This window comes from Crinia signifera, chromosome 3 (genome assembly GCF_055691185.1).
Source record: "Crinia signifera chromosome 3, ASM5569118v1, whole genome shotgun sequence".
NCBI lineage: Eukaryota > Metazoa > Chordata > Amphibia > Anura > Myobatrachidae > Crinia > Crinia signifera.
This window is the reverse complement of record NC_139219.1, coordinates 6806561-6822580: the sequence shown is the minus strand read 5'-3', so window position 1 is coordinate 6822580 and position 16020 is coordinate 6806561. Positions and strand designations below refer to the sequence as shown.

At 46.0% G+C, this 16020-nt stretch overlaps 1 protein-coding gene across 6 annotated transcripts in view; it reads left to right on the top strand.

Annotated features, from left to right (window-relative positions):
• PROX1 (prospero homeobox 1) overlaps nt 1-16020 on the top strand; it is a 91620-nt gene that overhangs the window by 56563 nt on the left and 19037 nt on the right. For all 6 annotated transcript variants that reach the window (XM_083175179.1, XM_083175182.1, XM_083175178.1 and 3 more), the window contains one exon: nt 5803-5997. In XM_083175179.1, the coding sequence (XP_083031305.1) occupies nt 5803-5997 (195 nt within the window). The remainder of the gene's footprint in view (nt 1-5802; nt 5998-16020) is intronic.

Sequence of the window (16020 nt, the reverse complement as noted above, 5' to 3'; positions counted from 1 at the left end):
ATTTTGTTACAAACTCACAGGGAGTTGTATGAAAGCTTAGAGAGAGATAAAGTACTAACCAATCAGATCCTGCCATTTTTAGAACACCACCAATAACATGGCAGTTAGGGGCTGATTGGCTTATATAAACTCGTTAGAGTCAGGCCACTAATCGGTACTTGTGAGTTATCCGGGCTGCCGATTTTTTCATCGCGCCCGAAATCGGGGGCATCGCGTCGGTCGTGGCCGTTATAAGGAGGCGCGACGCGATGCCCACGATTTCCCATAGACAGTAATGTTAAAAGACGCGATGGACCCGATTTCCGACACGATTTCCCATAGACAGTAATGTTAAAAGACGCGATGGACCCGATTTCCCATAGACAGCAATGTTAAAATAAAATTACAATGTGAAATTGGGCAATATGTTTTTAAAAAAAATGTTTCATGGCCCCCCACCACCGTTAACGCCACCCCGCTATTGACGCCAACCCGAAGCGTGGCGAGCGCAGCGAGCCCGCGAGGGGCGGCGATACGCGTCCTCCGACCTTTTCATGCCCTACTATCCACTAGGGCGTGGAGTGAGAATAGAATAGTGTGGCGAGCGCAGCGAGCCACCGAGCCCGAAGCGTGGCGAGCGCAGCGAGCCCCGCGAGGGGACGCGGACACCTTCACAGGTATCCGCGTGCCCTTGCGGGCTTCACAGGTGTCCGCGTCCCCTCGCGGGGCTCGCTGCGCTCGCCACGCTTCGGGTTGGCGTCAATAGCGGGGTGGCGTTAACGGTGGTGGGGGGCCATGAAACATTTTTTTAAAAAACATATTGCCCAATTTCACATTGTAATTTTATTTTAACATTGCTGTCTATGGGAAATCGGGTCCATCGCGTCTTTTAACAGTAATGTCTATGGGAAATCGTGGGCATCGCATTGCGGCCCCTTATAACGGCCACGACCGACGCGATGCCCCCGATATCGTGTCTTTTAACATTACTGTCTATGGGAAATCGGGGGCATCGCGTCGCAGCCCCTTATAACGGCCACGACCGACGCGATGCCCCCGATTTGGAGCTAAATCGTGGGCATCGCGTCGGTCGGGTGTCCTTAAGTTAACCAAACTTAAGGACAAAATCGGCAGCCCGGATAACTCACAAGTACCCACTAATCTTTATTAAATACTCAATTGTCTGACATAGATTCCTGGCCCTCAGCAATAACGGTTCCTCTTCTCCAAATGTACTACTAAACTCCTAGGAGTATATTTAGGGGTTTACAGAAGTGGGGATGTTGCCCGCAGCAACCAGATTCTACTTATTTGTCTAGTACCATCTAGAAACTATTAGTTATAATCTTATTGGTTGCTATGGGCAGGGCCGGAGTGACCACATGGCAAATGCCCGATGGCTGGATAGGTCAGTCTGTGGCTCTCTGTTTGTATAGCCATTTTGCCTGGCCGATGGAAAGGGCGACCTGAGTTTAGGCATTGACCTCCCAAAAAATGTAAAAAAACTTTTGACTGCTTTGAAAAAGATGCATCCAGCAGTGAAATTCGTCAGAACCAAAACAGGCACCACGATAGGGGAATACCACCCATCTACTTGCTTGTACCAGTACCTGGACTCATTGCACTCTTTTATTGGCCAATCCATCAAAGACCCACCTATTCCATAGTGAGGACTGCAACGTCCCCCACCTTCTCTGCAACAAGTGCTTGGGACTGTCCTTCAAGGTGGTCTGCTGGTAATTATCCTTGTAGTCAGAACTTCAGGAGTTCACCAGACTGTAATATGCTAGTCCAGTCCAGATACAACATAGGAAGAAGCTACTGCAGTCTGGTATTACTGGTGGCTGCCTATTCATTGTGGTCTTATGGTTTTTAATTAGTGAAATAAATTGTCTTCTTATTCAACAATCCAACTGTTCGCTTTGTTCATTTATTAGAGTTCTGCTTTTTTTTCGCTTTATTTTTACCTTGTACCTTGAAGGACTGACTATCCTTTTCCCCAAGCAGCTGCTTATTAGACGTCTGGTTCTCACCAGCGCCCTAGGTGTCCTCCCTCCTGGGAGAGCACCACCATCACCTTATCACTTAGGCTTATTTATAGCTCCAGCCACTTGGTCTGCGAGCCCACCGATCCCAGAATCTTCTCCCAATACAGCTTCTACATCCTCCACATGCCGACGCATAGCGACTGTGAGCATTGGACCAGTATCTCAGGCAGCTTTGCATCCTCCTTGTAGAAACATTATTCTGTCTTGTGTCAAGAACCATAAACATTGTTTCTTCAGGCTTTCCAGGACCACAGTATTGAGTGTTTTCACTGTACAGTAACTCCCCCTTTGATACATTAGTAATCATATTCTATCTGACATCTAGAAATAGCATGTAACTCCTGCAGGGCAGTCTCACAGTGTGGATGGAGAACTAACTCTGCTTTGATCTTGAGTACATGTGTATTTAAATGTTAAAAAAAGGAAACAGCAGCTTAAAGGGACCTGTTGGGTTAGCTGATGCGGGTTTGCAGTCCAAGACTTCCTTTGTTTTTATTTATTTGTATGTGTAATTCTGTGATCAAAGCATGTAGGGAAATGTGGCAGGTTTCAGTGGGGCTCACAGCCAGGATGTAGGGCAAATATTTTTGGGCCCGGGTGCTGTTTGTTGAGAAGAGCACATTTTAGTTTTAAAGATCAAAATTTTAGATGTGATGCGACAAGTTATTACTAATATCATAGTTTTACAATGTAGCTTGGAATGGTGGAACTACAGTAGATCCAGGGGTGGTCTTCTGGTAGCATGGAGTGGTATATCTAGATCCAGAGTCAGCCTTCTGGTAGCATGGAGTGGTATATCTAGATCCAGTGATGGCCTTCTTGTAGCATGGAGTGGTATATCTAGATCCAGGGGCGGCTTTCTGGTTGCATGGAGTGGTATATCTAGATCCAGGGGCGGCCTTCTGGTAGCATGGAGTGGTATATCTAGATCCAGGGATGGCCTTCTGGTAGCATGGAGTGGTATATCTAGATCCAGGGTCCACCTTCTGGTAGCATGGAGTGGTATATCTAGATCCAGGGGTGGTCTTCTGGTAGCATGGAGTGGTATATCTAGATCCAGGGTCAGCCTTCTGGTAGCATGGAGTGGTATATCTAGATCCAGGGGTGGTCTTCTGGTAGCATGGAGTGGTATATCTAGATCCAGGGTCCACCTTCTGGTAGCATATCTGGTCTTCTGGTAGCATGGAGTGGTATATCTAGATCCAGGGTCCACCTTCTGGATCTAGATCCAGGGGTGGTCTTCTGGTAGCATGGAGTGGTATATCTTGATCCAAGGTCCACCTTCTGGTAGCATGGAGTGGTATATCTAGATCCAGGGTCAGCCTTCTGGTACCATGCAGGGGTATATCTAGATCCAGGGATGATCTTCTGGTAGCATGGAGTGGTATATCTAGATCCAGGGGCGGCCTTCTGGTAGCATGGAGTGGTATATCTAGATCCAGGGATGGTCTTCTGGTAGCATGGAGTGGTATATCTAGATCCAGGGGCGGCCTACTGGTAGCATGGAGTGGTATATCTAGATGCAGGGGCGGCCTTCTGGTAGCATAGAGTGGTAGATCTAGATGCAGGGGCGGCCTTCTGGTAGCATGGAGGGGTAGACCTAAATCGGGGGGCAGCCTTGTAGTGGCGGGGTCTGGCCATGCTATGATGGGTGCAGGGCAGGGAGGGTGTCCTGTCTTTGTACAGGAAGATCATCTAAGGCCCAATAGGATAAGTCTACCAAACCCATTTCTTCTTGTTTTATATAGTAATATATTCAGAATTTCTAAGGACTTTGAAGTTAAAAGATGAAACCTTCTATATATTGGAAATTAGGCCAAGAAACAACATATTAGCGCAGATTCCTCTAGAGTTCAGTTGAGATCATTGCCTGTGCCAGCAGTGCCGACGCACAGATGCAGCAGCGGCTCATGTTACCAAATGTGTTCACTGCACGTTAGAGACGACCATCTATATAAAGTGCATCTCGGGAGAGCCGGCGAGGAGGATGACTGCACCGCCAACCTTGCTTCTCCTTCGTCCTAGCGCAGCTGTACCTTTGTATTATCTCCGGGAACAGAAGGTCTGGGTGACACTCTTATTATAGTTTACTTGACTTTAGAGGGATCTAAGCTGTAATAATAGCTCGGACAATGCCACATGTGCTTGTCGTTCTCACGGTTACTCACGTATAAACGGGCATTATTTTCCATCCGTCTTATGCCTAAGCTCAAGCTGATCACCGCCAAATGTGATGTCACCTTTGTCCTTAGCACTTTTTTAGCTTTTTCATTTTTTTTATTGTTTTTTCTTTTCGTTTTATTTCATGAAGGGAACCGATCCTTTTTCTTGTGAATAATTAACAAGAATACAAATCGCCCACATGGGGTCACGTGTGTTGGAACACCCAAATTCTAAATTAGACACCCCAAAATATATGAAAAATCATGTCAACCTTTTTCATGTCGACCTAATGCTTTAGTCGACTTAATGCATGTCGACCTTTCATGTGTCGACCTAGTGACTGAGGACTGAAGTCCTGTGGACCCTATGATCCGTACTCCCTTGCTGTCAAACTCCTGCCTAGCTCATCCCAAACCATCTAGATGGGGTGTAGTCATTACTAACTGTCACATTTCCAAGACCCCCTAGCTGGTGCACAGGTGCAGTCATTACTAACTGTCACATTTCCCAGACCACCTAGCTGGTGCACAGGTGCAGTCATTACTAACTGTCACATTCCCCAGACCACCTAGCTGGTGCACAGGATGTTGAGGACAGGTTCAGCCACCCCTGGTATACAAGATACAAATATGTCTTGGAACTCATCAGTTTCTATAACAGACAGTGACAATTGAGTTAATGAATTTTATCTAACTGGGCACTAAAAAGTCAAATAATATATACAGAATAAACACTTAAACTGTGATATTCACTCATTTCATGATTTATATTTTCATTTAATTGGTTTGTGTTATTAAGTGTTTGTATTTATAATCTGACATTTTAGTGCCAAGAGCCAGTTACAGTAAATGCGTTATATAATGTGTAGGGAAATGAGTCGCTATTATACTGATTATAGCGAAACCCTTTATTAGCCCCTTCCATCGTAGTACTGTACCTCTTGCTGGTCATAGGTCGTCTTCAGCCTTTCCCACATTGGGGTGTATGTGCATGTATTAGATACAATGCCCCTATACTGTACTTCTGGCACACACCACTATACGTCTATGGCAGGGATGGTATAATGTTCAATCCATTTGTACCTTATCAGGGTCTTCTTTTGCAAAACAAGGGGTTGCTTCATGTACTGTTGGCAGCATGGTAGCACATTGGTTAGCACTGCTGCTTCAGAGCATTGAGGTCATAAGTTCAATTCCTCATGGGTGTTTAGTTTGTATGTTCTCACCGTGTTTGCAAGGGCATTGCATGGCAGCTTAAGGGCCAGATGTACCAAGCTTTAAAAAGTGATAAAATGAAAAGTGATAAATGACCAGCCAATTGGCACCTAACTGTCATTTTTCAAGCTCCCCCTGTATCTTGCAGTTATAAGCTGATGGTCTGGTGCATTATCACCTCCCACTTTATCACTTCACCAGGATTAATACTGTACCTCTGCCCCTGCGTGTTATATAAGGAACAGTCTCCTCCTGCGTATTACAAGTCACCATTATACCCTATATGATAGTACAGAAACCGTCTCTTGTTTGTTTATTTGATAGGAAACCTTTTGATGATCCATAATTAACATTTCTGTTCAAATACGGCAAATCTAAAGATCTTGTTCTTCTTACAGTTCAACAGATGTATCACCTCTCAGCTCATCAAGTGGTTCAGCAACTTCCGAGAGTTCTACTACATCCAGATGGAGAAGTACGCCCGGCAGGCCATTAACGATGGGGTAACCAGCACCGAGGAGCTGTCCATCACCCGGGACTGTGAGCTATATCGGGCCCTCAACATGCACTACAACAAGGCCAATGACTTTGAGGTACGTACAGTATTTGTATATTGACTAAACCTGTGTACAGTATGCAGCGCTGACTTGCAAATGTGATCGGAAACGGGGGGAGGGGGGTGGTACTGTACAACTTCACATCTATTGTTACAACAATGCTTTTCTATGTGAAGGAAGCTTATATTTAAATGGCCAATAACAAAATAATATTTTGGCTGATCTACAAGGGGTGTCCAATTAGGTGCAGAGAAACATCGGGACGGAAGAACGGACGGTTTACGTGATTTTTACAGATGATCTCCAATATATATACTTTTCCGATTTTTCTCCTGAAAACACAAAGGTTTAGTGAAACCAGTATTGTATGCTTTTTGGGAATTGGTTTCATTAGCCTGAGGCAGGTGACATAAAATCCCGATAAGTGGTGACTTGTGCCAGCAATGGCCGTGGGTGTACTGCTCATGCAATCTAATACCCCTTTCACATTACAAATGACCAGGTACGAGCCGGTTTCTTGTCAGTTTGACCCAGTAATTAGTGCGATGTGAAAGGGGTTACTGGTTACAGCTAACCAGTAGCAACACAGCAATCCGAACCGGGTAAAAAGCAGGGTTCTTACCGCTTCGTTGCTGTGCAGTGTGAACGGGTTAAACGGGTCGAGTGACCCGTTTCCCGTTCACACTATGGAGAAGGCAGCACCAGCTGGAAGTGCTGCCTCCTCCCCCGCCCCTGATGACGCTCCACCACGCCCCTACATGACGTCAGCGAACTGTCAATGTTGCCTGTTGGCAGAGGCGATCTCAACAGACCGCAAATGCAGAGTCGCACCGGGACTGAACCGTTTGAAAGTCTTGCTGCGACCCTGCATTCGCGATCTGAAAGCCGTATTAGTTGACAAACGTATGAAAGCTGCAGATGCACGCGATTAAGCTGGCAGTGTGGCCAAATGTTTTTTTCTATTCCTCCCTGATTTCATGTCTAATGGGTGACAGCGGTACAGTACAGAGGCAGCGGCACATACATACAGCATTACACATTATTACATAGGAACTATTATGCAAATCTGTTCAATTTGGGGATGTCTGAGTCAAAGGTCATTTTCATACATATATTAAATTTGAACTGGGTGAGATTTAATAAGATGAGAAATTCAGGAAGTGAGAGATTTGGGAAGAAATCTCCAGTTTTTTTTAAAGCAGCAATCATTTACACTGCAAAATCAAACTGGTTTTGCAGTGTAAATGATTGCCGCTTTAAAAAAACTGGAGATTTCTTACCAAATCTCTCACTTCCTGAACTTCTCATCTTATTAAATCTCACCCAGTGTTCCTTACATCTCAGCCACCCCATAATAACATATAGGAGGCGATTTAATATAATACGATGTTGGGGCGGTGCGGGCAAAATGCCATTGTGTTTAATGGGGGTTATTCTGTTTGGTACGGTGGGACCGTATACGGGCGGATCGGGGTTTTTTTTTCATCTGCGCATGCGTATCTTTCGCAATGCGCATGTGCGGCGACCGCACACCGCTCACGGACGGGTCTCTCCGTGCGATAAAAACCTGTCCGCAAGAACACGGTCATTGTGGGCGGCATGTGGGCGTTTTTATGGGAGCGTCCGGAATAATGAGGAAAACTGGGCGTAAACATGGGCGTACACGGGGTGTGCACACAAAATGCACGGTGCCACAACCGCCTCGATCGGCGAACGCACCGTGCATTTTGGACCAAAAACAGGCGGACGCCAAAGATACGGACGCCTGGGTCTGCTAATTACTCAAACACATACACCTGAATGTAAGAAGCAATGCTGCAGGCTATTAAGTGAAAACCATGATTTCACTACCTGCAAGCCACACACAGCCCTCAAACACATTGGAAGCTTATCTTTCTACACTTCTCTACATGTAAAGGTTGGTTTCATTATAGGTAAGATTCATTCTAAGACCTGCTTATATATGTCGAGGTAGTTATTTTATAACCATCTACACCCATTCAGAAAGTGTTTTTGTATACTTTAAAAAGTAGGACACTCAATTCACAGAAGTCGACATGTGTCAACTTTTTCACTGTAACACAAAAATACCATTTTTTTCTTAGGAAAAATACACATAAACCACTTCTAAGAGCAACAATGATGTTTTTGGACTCAATTTCTACTTGCACTGTGATGTACGCTCAGATATACGGAAGGTGTCGGTGTGAAAACGGACGAGATCCATCCGTGCACAGTGGCATACGCTCTGATGTACGCCAGGTATTGGTGGCTAAGAGGGAGATCCGTCCGTACACGGCGGCGTATGCTCAAGTGTACGCCACTCCCCATTGTCGGTGTCTGTGACCGTCCGTGTGCGGCTGTTCTGTGGGACGGGAAACGTACGGTGAGACGGACCGTACGTACGTTTCACCGACCTAACCAGAATAAGGCCCATTGTCACAACAGTGATGGTTGCAGCACCAAGCACACATTACATGAGGTTAACACATATAAACATACGTGTCATCTTGTATGTAATATATGTGCTGGCTACTGGTTTGGACTCATTTCTGAATTAGCATTTCTTTGTCCCGGTTTGTAGCAGAGTTTATGCAGGAGGGATACAATGTTTTGGATGGTGTTTATACTGGTACAACAATGCTGTCAGGCAATCGTACATGTGGATGGAGATAACACAGGCCTTGTTTGGGACAATAACGATCTATTTTCTCTGTAGTGAGTTCTGTATAAAGTGCTCGTTACTGGTTACACATATATAGGGCCTCCCAGGGAACCCTGTAATCACAGGAGGGGTAATATGGAGTGTTAGTCCCGGGTCCTGTCCCTGACATCATGCTGCTACGTTCACAGACAATGAGAGTCCCAATGCATGCTGGGACGCCGTCACTGGGACTTCCAAGCATCACAATGTCATGGGCTGAAAGTCGGGCCAACAAAAGGCTCTGCTTCCAGCCTACTCAATATTGAACCCCTTTTATTCAGACACCCATAAATCACCGACACTTTATGGCGACCAGTTCACGGCTTCGGTTGTAGGTCTGTGTCACTTAGCAACCAGCCCAGCACATATTCTTTTGACCAAAGAGACGTCAGGCTGATACGTGCGCAGCGTTATTCAGGTACCTCGCGCGGCTTCTCCATGGGGCAGCACCAGGGCGGGAAGTAGTAACATTGACCTAATGTCGGGTACATAAGTAACTAAGATGCATCCTCTTCAGTAGCATTTATGGGGAGCGATACCTACAGAACGTGCGGCTCACCCCACTGTGTCCTCTAGGCATGATGCTGATGACTTGGGACAGGGTGACTGTGTGTAAAAGTAAAATAGTGTCTTATAGAGTAACATGAAATCGCTGAAAGCAATAAATCTATAAATGATCACAATTATCCTAATGATCTTCCTTACAACAATCCTGTTCTGTAACATTACGGCCGCCGTGTATGCAGCCCGCTCCCTGCGCCGATCAGCTTTCACATGTGACAGCCTGTCACTCCGATAACGGACCCGTTCAGCTGACGCAGGCCCATCTCGGTGACCGTAACCTTCCTCCTTATTCCTATGTTAAAGAATAAAAATCGGCAGCTGATGATGAAATTGGATACGGCGAGGGTTTTTTTTTTAGCAAACGGAGCACTTGCCATATTTAGCTTCGTCCGTTCCTTCCAGACACAGTTTGCTGATCTTTCAATGTGATTAAAGTCTGAGACGAGGCTCTCTCTCTGTGAAATCACCAGCGTGCCCTTTATGTGGCTTTTTTACCCCAGCGTGCTTTTCAATTCGACTTGACTTTCACTTACACTTGTGATATAGGTTAAGTACTGGAGATGATTAAGCAGTGAACTCGCCCCGTCATAAACTGTGTCGCTGGCGTGCAGCTCCCTGTAGTGTGCCCTGCATCAGACACTTAAAAGCAAAGTCACATTACATGCAGGAGAAGACTCTGGCCTTGTCATTTTAGCTGTAGCCTTATGGCCAATGCCCAACGGTGCTTACAACACAAGAATACAATGGCAAGCATTATTCTTCCCCGATGACCCAAAATCTTAGACAACCGCTCCTTGCTCACAATTTTTTTTGACAATTGTGGGGGGATAATTAATCGCTGACGTTATCTAAGATAATATAAACGTTTCTCTGTCATGGTTTTCTGATGCAACGTAATTGCCTTCACCCAGCCGCAGCACTAGACAGTCTGAACCGGTACTTCTGTCTGTATGGCGAGGGAGATTTCAGGGTAAAAAAGCATCCCCCACATACACTACCAACAATGAGGCCTTCACTGACCTTCACCCCTGAATTAGATGACTGGGTCAATGTTATAGGTGTGTATCCCCCATGTGATAAAAGTTGCAATTTTTTTCCTTTAAATAGCATTTTATTTACAAAATGGGATGTACAGGTGACACCAGCAGCTTCTGCTGATTAAAATGATATGGGGCATTCCTATATCCAGTCTGTGACTGCTGCTGTGTCTGCATACGGAATGCCATGTGACACTGTTGTTCAGGGAAACATCAACGTTCCAATTCTTATGCAGAAGCAATCACATGCTAAATATAGACACACCACATATTTTAGTAAGCAGAAGCTGATTGTGCATCCGATTCACTCTGTTTTGCAAATAAGATTTTATTCAACTAAAAAAAAGTTGCTGCGAGGCTTCAAATGAAAATATTTCTGTGTAATTTTTTTTATTATACACAACTTGGCACAGCTAAAAACACAATTGCAAGCGCTTCTATCAACCATTTAAAGGAAAGGACTCTGGATTTAAACAGCCGTGGGGCGGATTATGGCCCTTATTCTGGTTCACTCGCAAAGGCCAATTCCTTCTCAAATGGAGAAAACCATGTGCACTGCAGGTGGGGCAGATGTAACATGTGTAGAGAGAGTTAGATTTGGGTGGGGTTTTACTTAAAAGTGAGATCTACATTGCAGTGTAAAAATAAAACAGTCAGTATTTACCCTGCACAGAAACAAAATAACTCACCCAAATGTAACTCTCTCTGCACATGTTACATCTGCCCCACCTGCAGTGCACATGGTTTTGTCCATCTAAGAAGGATTTTGTCAGAAAGAATGAACTAGAATAAACCCCATAGTTTTGTCCAATTGAGAAGGAATTTGCCTTTGCGAGTGGACCAGAATAAGGGCCAATATCTAGAAGCTAGGAATATAAGGTGAACGAGTCCCAGCATGGGGTTAGCAGACATCCTGGTTCTTTCAGTCCAACCTCACAGCCAGCCAATGCCTGGCAGCACATACTCATCAATCTGCAATGACTTCGGCGTCGTGTCACCTGTAGCACTGACGGGAGACCCAACGTAACACAAAGAGGCGGCAGCCCAGTCCCCTCTCCTGCCCGGTAACTGCGTTGTTTTACGCCATTTCATGATCAGTCTAATGAAGCGTCCGCCTTTGTTTTAGCCTCACTCATCGCTTCCTCTTGTCTTTTGTGTGTGTGTGTCATCGTCTCCAATCGAAACCCGTTGAGATGCGTTTTAAACTCCGCGTCTCTATTAGTCCTACCAAAGCGCGTCCCTTTTCTCAACATCCTTAAAGAAAAAACGTACAGTGTAATGTTGCTTTACTCTCCTTATTGTTCTTTGTTGAGGTGAACAAAGCATTTTCTACAGTGGCTATAGCACATAATTATACAGCTTTCAATAGCGGTGTCTTGGCACATATCAGAGTTCAGAAGAGGCTTTGCTAAAAAAAAAAAAGATGTTTTGTGGCAGCCTAGGGAGGGTCTCATCTTTCCTTCAGAAAATAGTTCAAGGCTCTTCTGTCAGGATCCTCTACTTAGAGCTCCCTCTCCTCCTGCTTCATAAAGTTTAAAGGGGATTCAGTGGAGTTCTGTGATCTCTTTCCTTTGAAAGATTGTGCACAGAGCAGTCCTTTGACTTCAAGAGTTCACAGATTCATGTCTTTAGGTATCATGTGTCTGACCTTATCAGGGACTCTATTTAATGTAGGAGAAAAGTCTAAACTCTTTGTGTGTTGGTCTGTTTTGCATCTGTGAAATAATTTGGTGAAAAGAGCGTCCCTTTTAATGCACCGCGGAGAAGCCATTTCTGGCTGTAACCTACCCTGTGGATCATTTTGGAAGAGAGGGGAGGGGGAAGTTGGCTGAACCCCTCCACCCTTGTGGCTTGTATACGGACGATTTCACCTTCAGAGAACAATTATGTGATAACCAAACCCCCCCCCCCTCCATACAAAACAAGCATTTTCCGCGTTCCGCCTTCCCACCTCTGTTTAATGACTTGGCCAATGTGGTGACTGCTTTCTAGCTACCTAACAAGCATTGAGCGGATCGGCCGGCGGTTGGCTTTCCCTTGCTGTGACCTACCCTTAAGGCCTTTGTAATTATTGTCCTTTAGAGATGAGGAAAGTTGAAAGACGGCCTGTGCCCTGGTGATGTCTGTTGTCTGACATTCCCGTCTCCTTCATTCCACAAAACAAGGGTTATCAATCGGCTCATTTCTAAAGCTGCTAGTGATTAATACAGCGTTCAGTGCACAAATCAATGGCAAAAGGGCCCAGTGCAGGCATAGGGCAAGCTGCAGAGACGGTGCATTGTCAGCTATCGCGATACAAAATCATCACTTATCTCCCCGGCTTCTAGAGGGTAAGAATTCTGTTTTGCAGAGAGCCCTAAACAATATTTATTTCCAAAGCATATCTGGTGCGTGCTGGGTTTGTGCAGTGAAATTAAACTGTCATCAAAGATACACGTACGTCTTTGGGCCTAATTCAGATCTGATCACATGACTGTAAATTTTCAGAGCCCAGCAATTGGATATACGCCACCCAGCCAGAGTGTAATCATGCTTTTGTGTAAGCCTGCTATTTCCTTAGCATGTATTGTGAAAATTTGCTGGATCAGCGATTTCATGCACACCCAAGCACGCCGATCCCCATGTAATGATTCCCCAGTGTGTGCATAGCCAAGGACTTACTCAGCGGCTGCGATAGAATCAGGCTGATTGGGGGCGGAGCTGACATCACATGACTTCCCCTCATACACCTGGCCACGCCTGCATATTACCTGACACTCCCAGATAACAGCCGCTCACCATGTAATGATTCCCCAGTGTGTGCAGTCTGTGCGTAGCCCAGGACTTACTCAGCGGCTGTGATAGAATCAGTCTGATCAGGGGTGGAGCTGACATCACATGACTTCCCCTCACACACCTGGCCACACCTGCGTATTACCTGACACTCCCAGATAACAGCCGCTCACCATGTAATGATTCCCCAGTGTGTGCAGTGTGTGCGTAGGCCAGGACTTACTCAGCGGCTGTGATAGAATCAGGCTGATCGTGGGCGGAGCTGATGTCACATGACTTCCCCTCACACACCTAGCCACGCCTGCGTATTACCTGACACTCCCAGATAACAGACGCTCACCATGTAATGATTCCCCAGTGTGTGCAGTGTGTGCGTAGCCCAGGACTTACTCAGCGGCTGTGATAGAATCAGGCTGATCGTGGGCGGAGCTGATGTCACATGACTTCCCCTCACACACCTAGCCACACCTGCATATTACCTGACACTCCCAGATAACAGCCGCTCACCATGTAATGATTCCCCAGTGTGTGCAGTGTGCAGTGTGTGCGTAGCCCAGGACTTACTCAGCGGCTGTGATAGAATCAGGCTGATCGGGGGCGGAGCTGATGTCACATGACTTCCCCTCACACACCTGGCCACGCCTGCGTATTACCTGACACTCCCAGATAACAGCCGCTCACCATGTAATGATTCCCCAGTGTGTGCAGTCTGTGCATAGCCCAGGACTTACTCAGCAGCTGTGATAGAATCAGTCTGATCAGGGGTGGAGCTGACATCACATGACTTCCCCTCATACACCTGGCCATGCCTGCGTATTACCTGACACTCCCAGATATCAGCCGCTCATCATGTAATGATTCCCCAGTGTGTGCAGTGTGTGTAGCCCAGGACTAAAGCTGGCCATACATCAGAAAGATCGATCTTAAGATCAATTGCGCTCACGATTGTGTACAATTTCCCTTGAAATCCCCGGCAGTCCTTGGTGGTTTTTGGACACACAATCTACACACAATCGATCATATGATCAGTCATACAATCCATCTGCTGCATGATTGTGTACATAAGATGTGCACACAATCTGCATACAATCCATCATACAATCAGTCATACAATCCATCTTATGATTGATTGTATGATTGTGTACACAAGATGTGCACACAATCTGCATACAATCCATCTTACAATCGATTGAGATTGTATGATTGGGTACAATATCTTTCTGATGTATGGCCACCTTTACTCAGCGGCTGTGATAGAATCAGGCTGATCGTGGGCGGAGCTGATGTCACATGACTTCCCCTCACACACCTGGCCACGCCTGCGTATTACCTGACACTCCCTGATAACAGACGCTCCCCATGTAATAGCAGTGATTTGCAGCACAGCCTTCGCACGTACACTTGCATCTGTGGAGATAATTCGCGGAAGTGTTCAAGATGCAAAGGGGATTATTCTAGTTCACTCACAAAGCTGCAAATCCTCTAAACGCCGCCCGCACAGCCACCCACTCCTGCTTGCACGCCGAATAGCCCACACACATGGGAATCGATGATTAGCATAAACATCCATTCACAGCCTTGCGTGTGGGGAGGAAATCCTTCGATGGTGGCTGACCATTAATTTCTACAGCACTCGCAGATCTAAGACACCTCTCTTAGATCTATGAGCCCCCTGTACGGGAAGAGGGCGGGCAGATGGCATCCGCCAATGACCAGAGGAGATTGGCTAAGCCGCGATTTATCAAAGCCTCCGATGATCGGCGGCTGTAACCAATAAGTGGCAACTGTAAGTAAATGGTAGCTGCCGTTATAAAACCATCGGTCAAAGCTGGTGATCATTAGTGACTTTGATAAGACACAGCTTAGTAAATCTACCTCCAGTAGGGGAGTGACAGATCACACGGGGCAGCTGTGCAAACACGCAAACAGCCTATTGTCACATATGTGCGCTGCACGATCTGGATGTAGGTATCTTTGCCGTCGTATCTCCAGTTACAATGATCTGATATTAGCACCTTACACCATACACGTGTAGTCAGCGCCAATCCCCTGGGTAGCGCCCGGTACAAGGGATTGATACTGTAGCTTGTTGGTTGGGTCTCTGTTGTATTTGATTCAATGTTTCACCAACATATCATCACTGTTTGCAGAAACGCAATTAAACAATATCCTAAGTGTCGGGACGGAATTGTTCCTTTAATCTAGATCGCATTTGTAAATGGACATATTGTTTCTGTTTGTTTTGACAAATACTAATTACAATTGCTGGAACAAAGTCATGTTTAGCGAAGCAGTCTGAATGGAACTGTAATTGGAGACTAGCTGTGAAGTTACAGTACTCAGAGAAAATACAATGGATTTATTTTTTATCTTGGAATTCTCTGGGGTGGTATTCAATGCTGCCGGCGAGGGGGTTTATTCAGCGAGGATGGCTTGTTTTCGGGGAGGATCGACGAAACCATGCCACCCTCTCTGTTTTACCCGCACGCCGTATTCTATGTTTCCGGGGAAATCCTTGATTTCCCGGAATGGTGAGGTTCGCCGCATATGCAGCAACCCTCGCTGTTTTGACGTCCGCACTCGCCGTTTCCGACTCGCTTTTTAGAACCAGGGAGGTGGAAACGGCGAGTGAAGGGGGTCAGTTGAATAGCTGACCCGCGAGCTACAGTATGATGGAGAGTAATCGGCACTGCTCGTCGATTCAATATATCCCTATATGTTGTTTTATTTCAGGGGCAGATGTAACATGTGCAGGGAGTTAGGTGTGGGAGTGTCCTATCTCAGAGCTACATTGCAGTGTGAGAATAAAGCTGCCCAGTATGTGTGGGCTACATGCAGAAGCAGCCAGTAACTGAGCACCTGGGTAACACCATACTGCACTGCAGGGGGCAGATGTAACATGTGCAGGGAGTTAGGTGTGGGAGTGTCCTATCTCAGAGCTACATTGCAGTGTGAGAATAAAGCTGCCCAGTATGTGTGGGC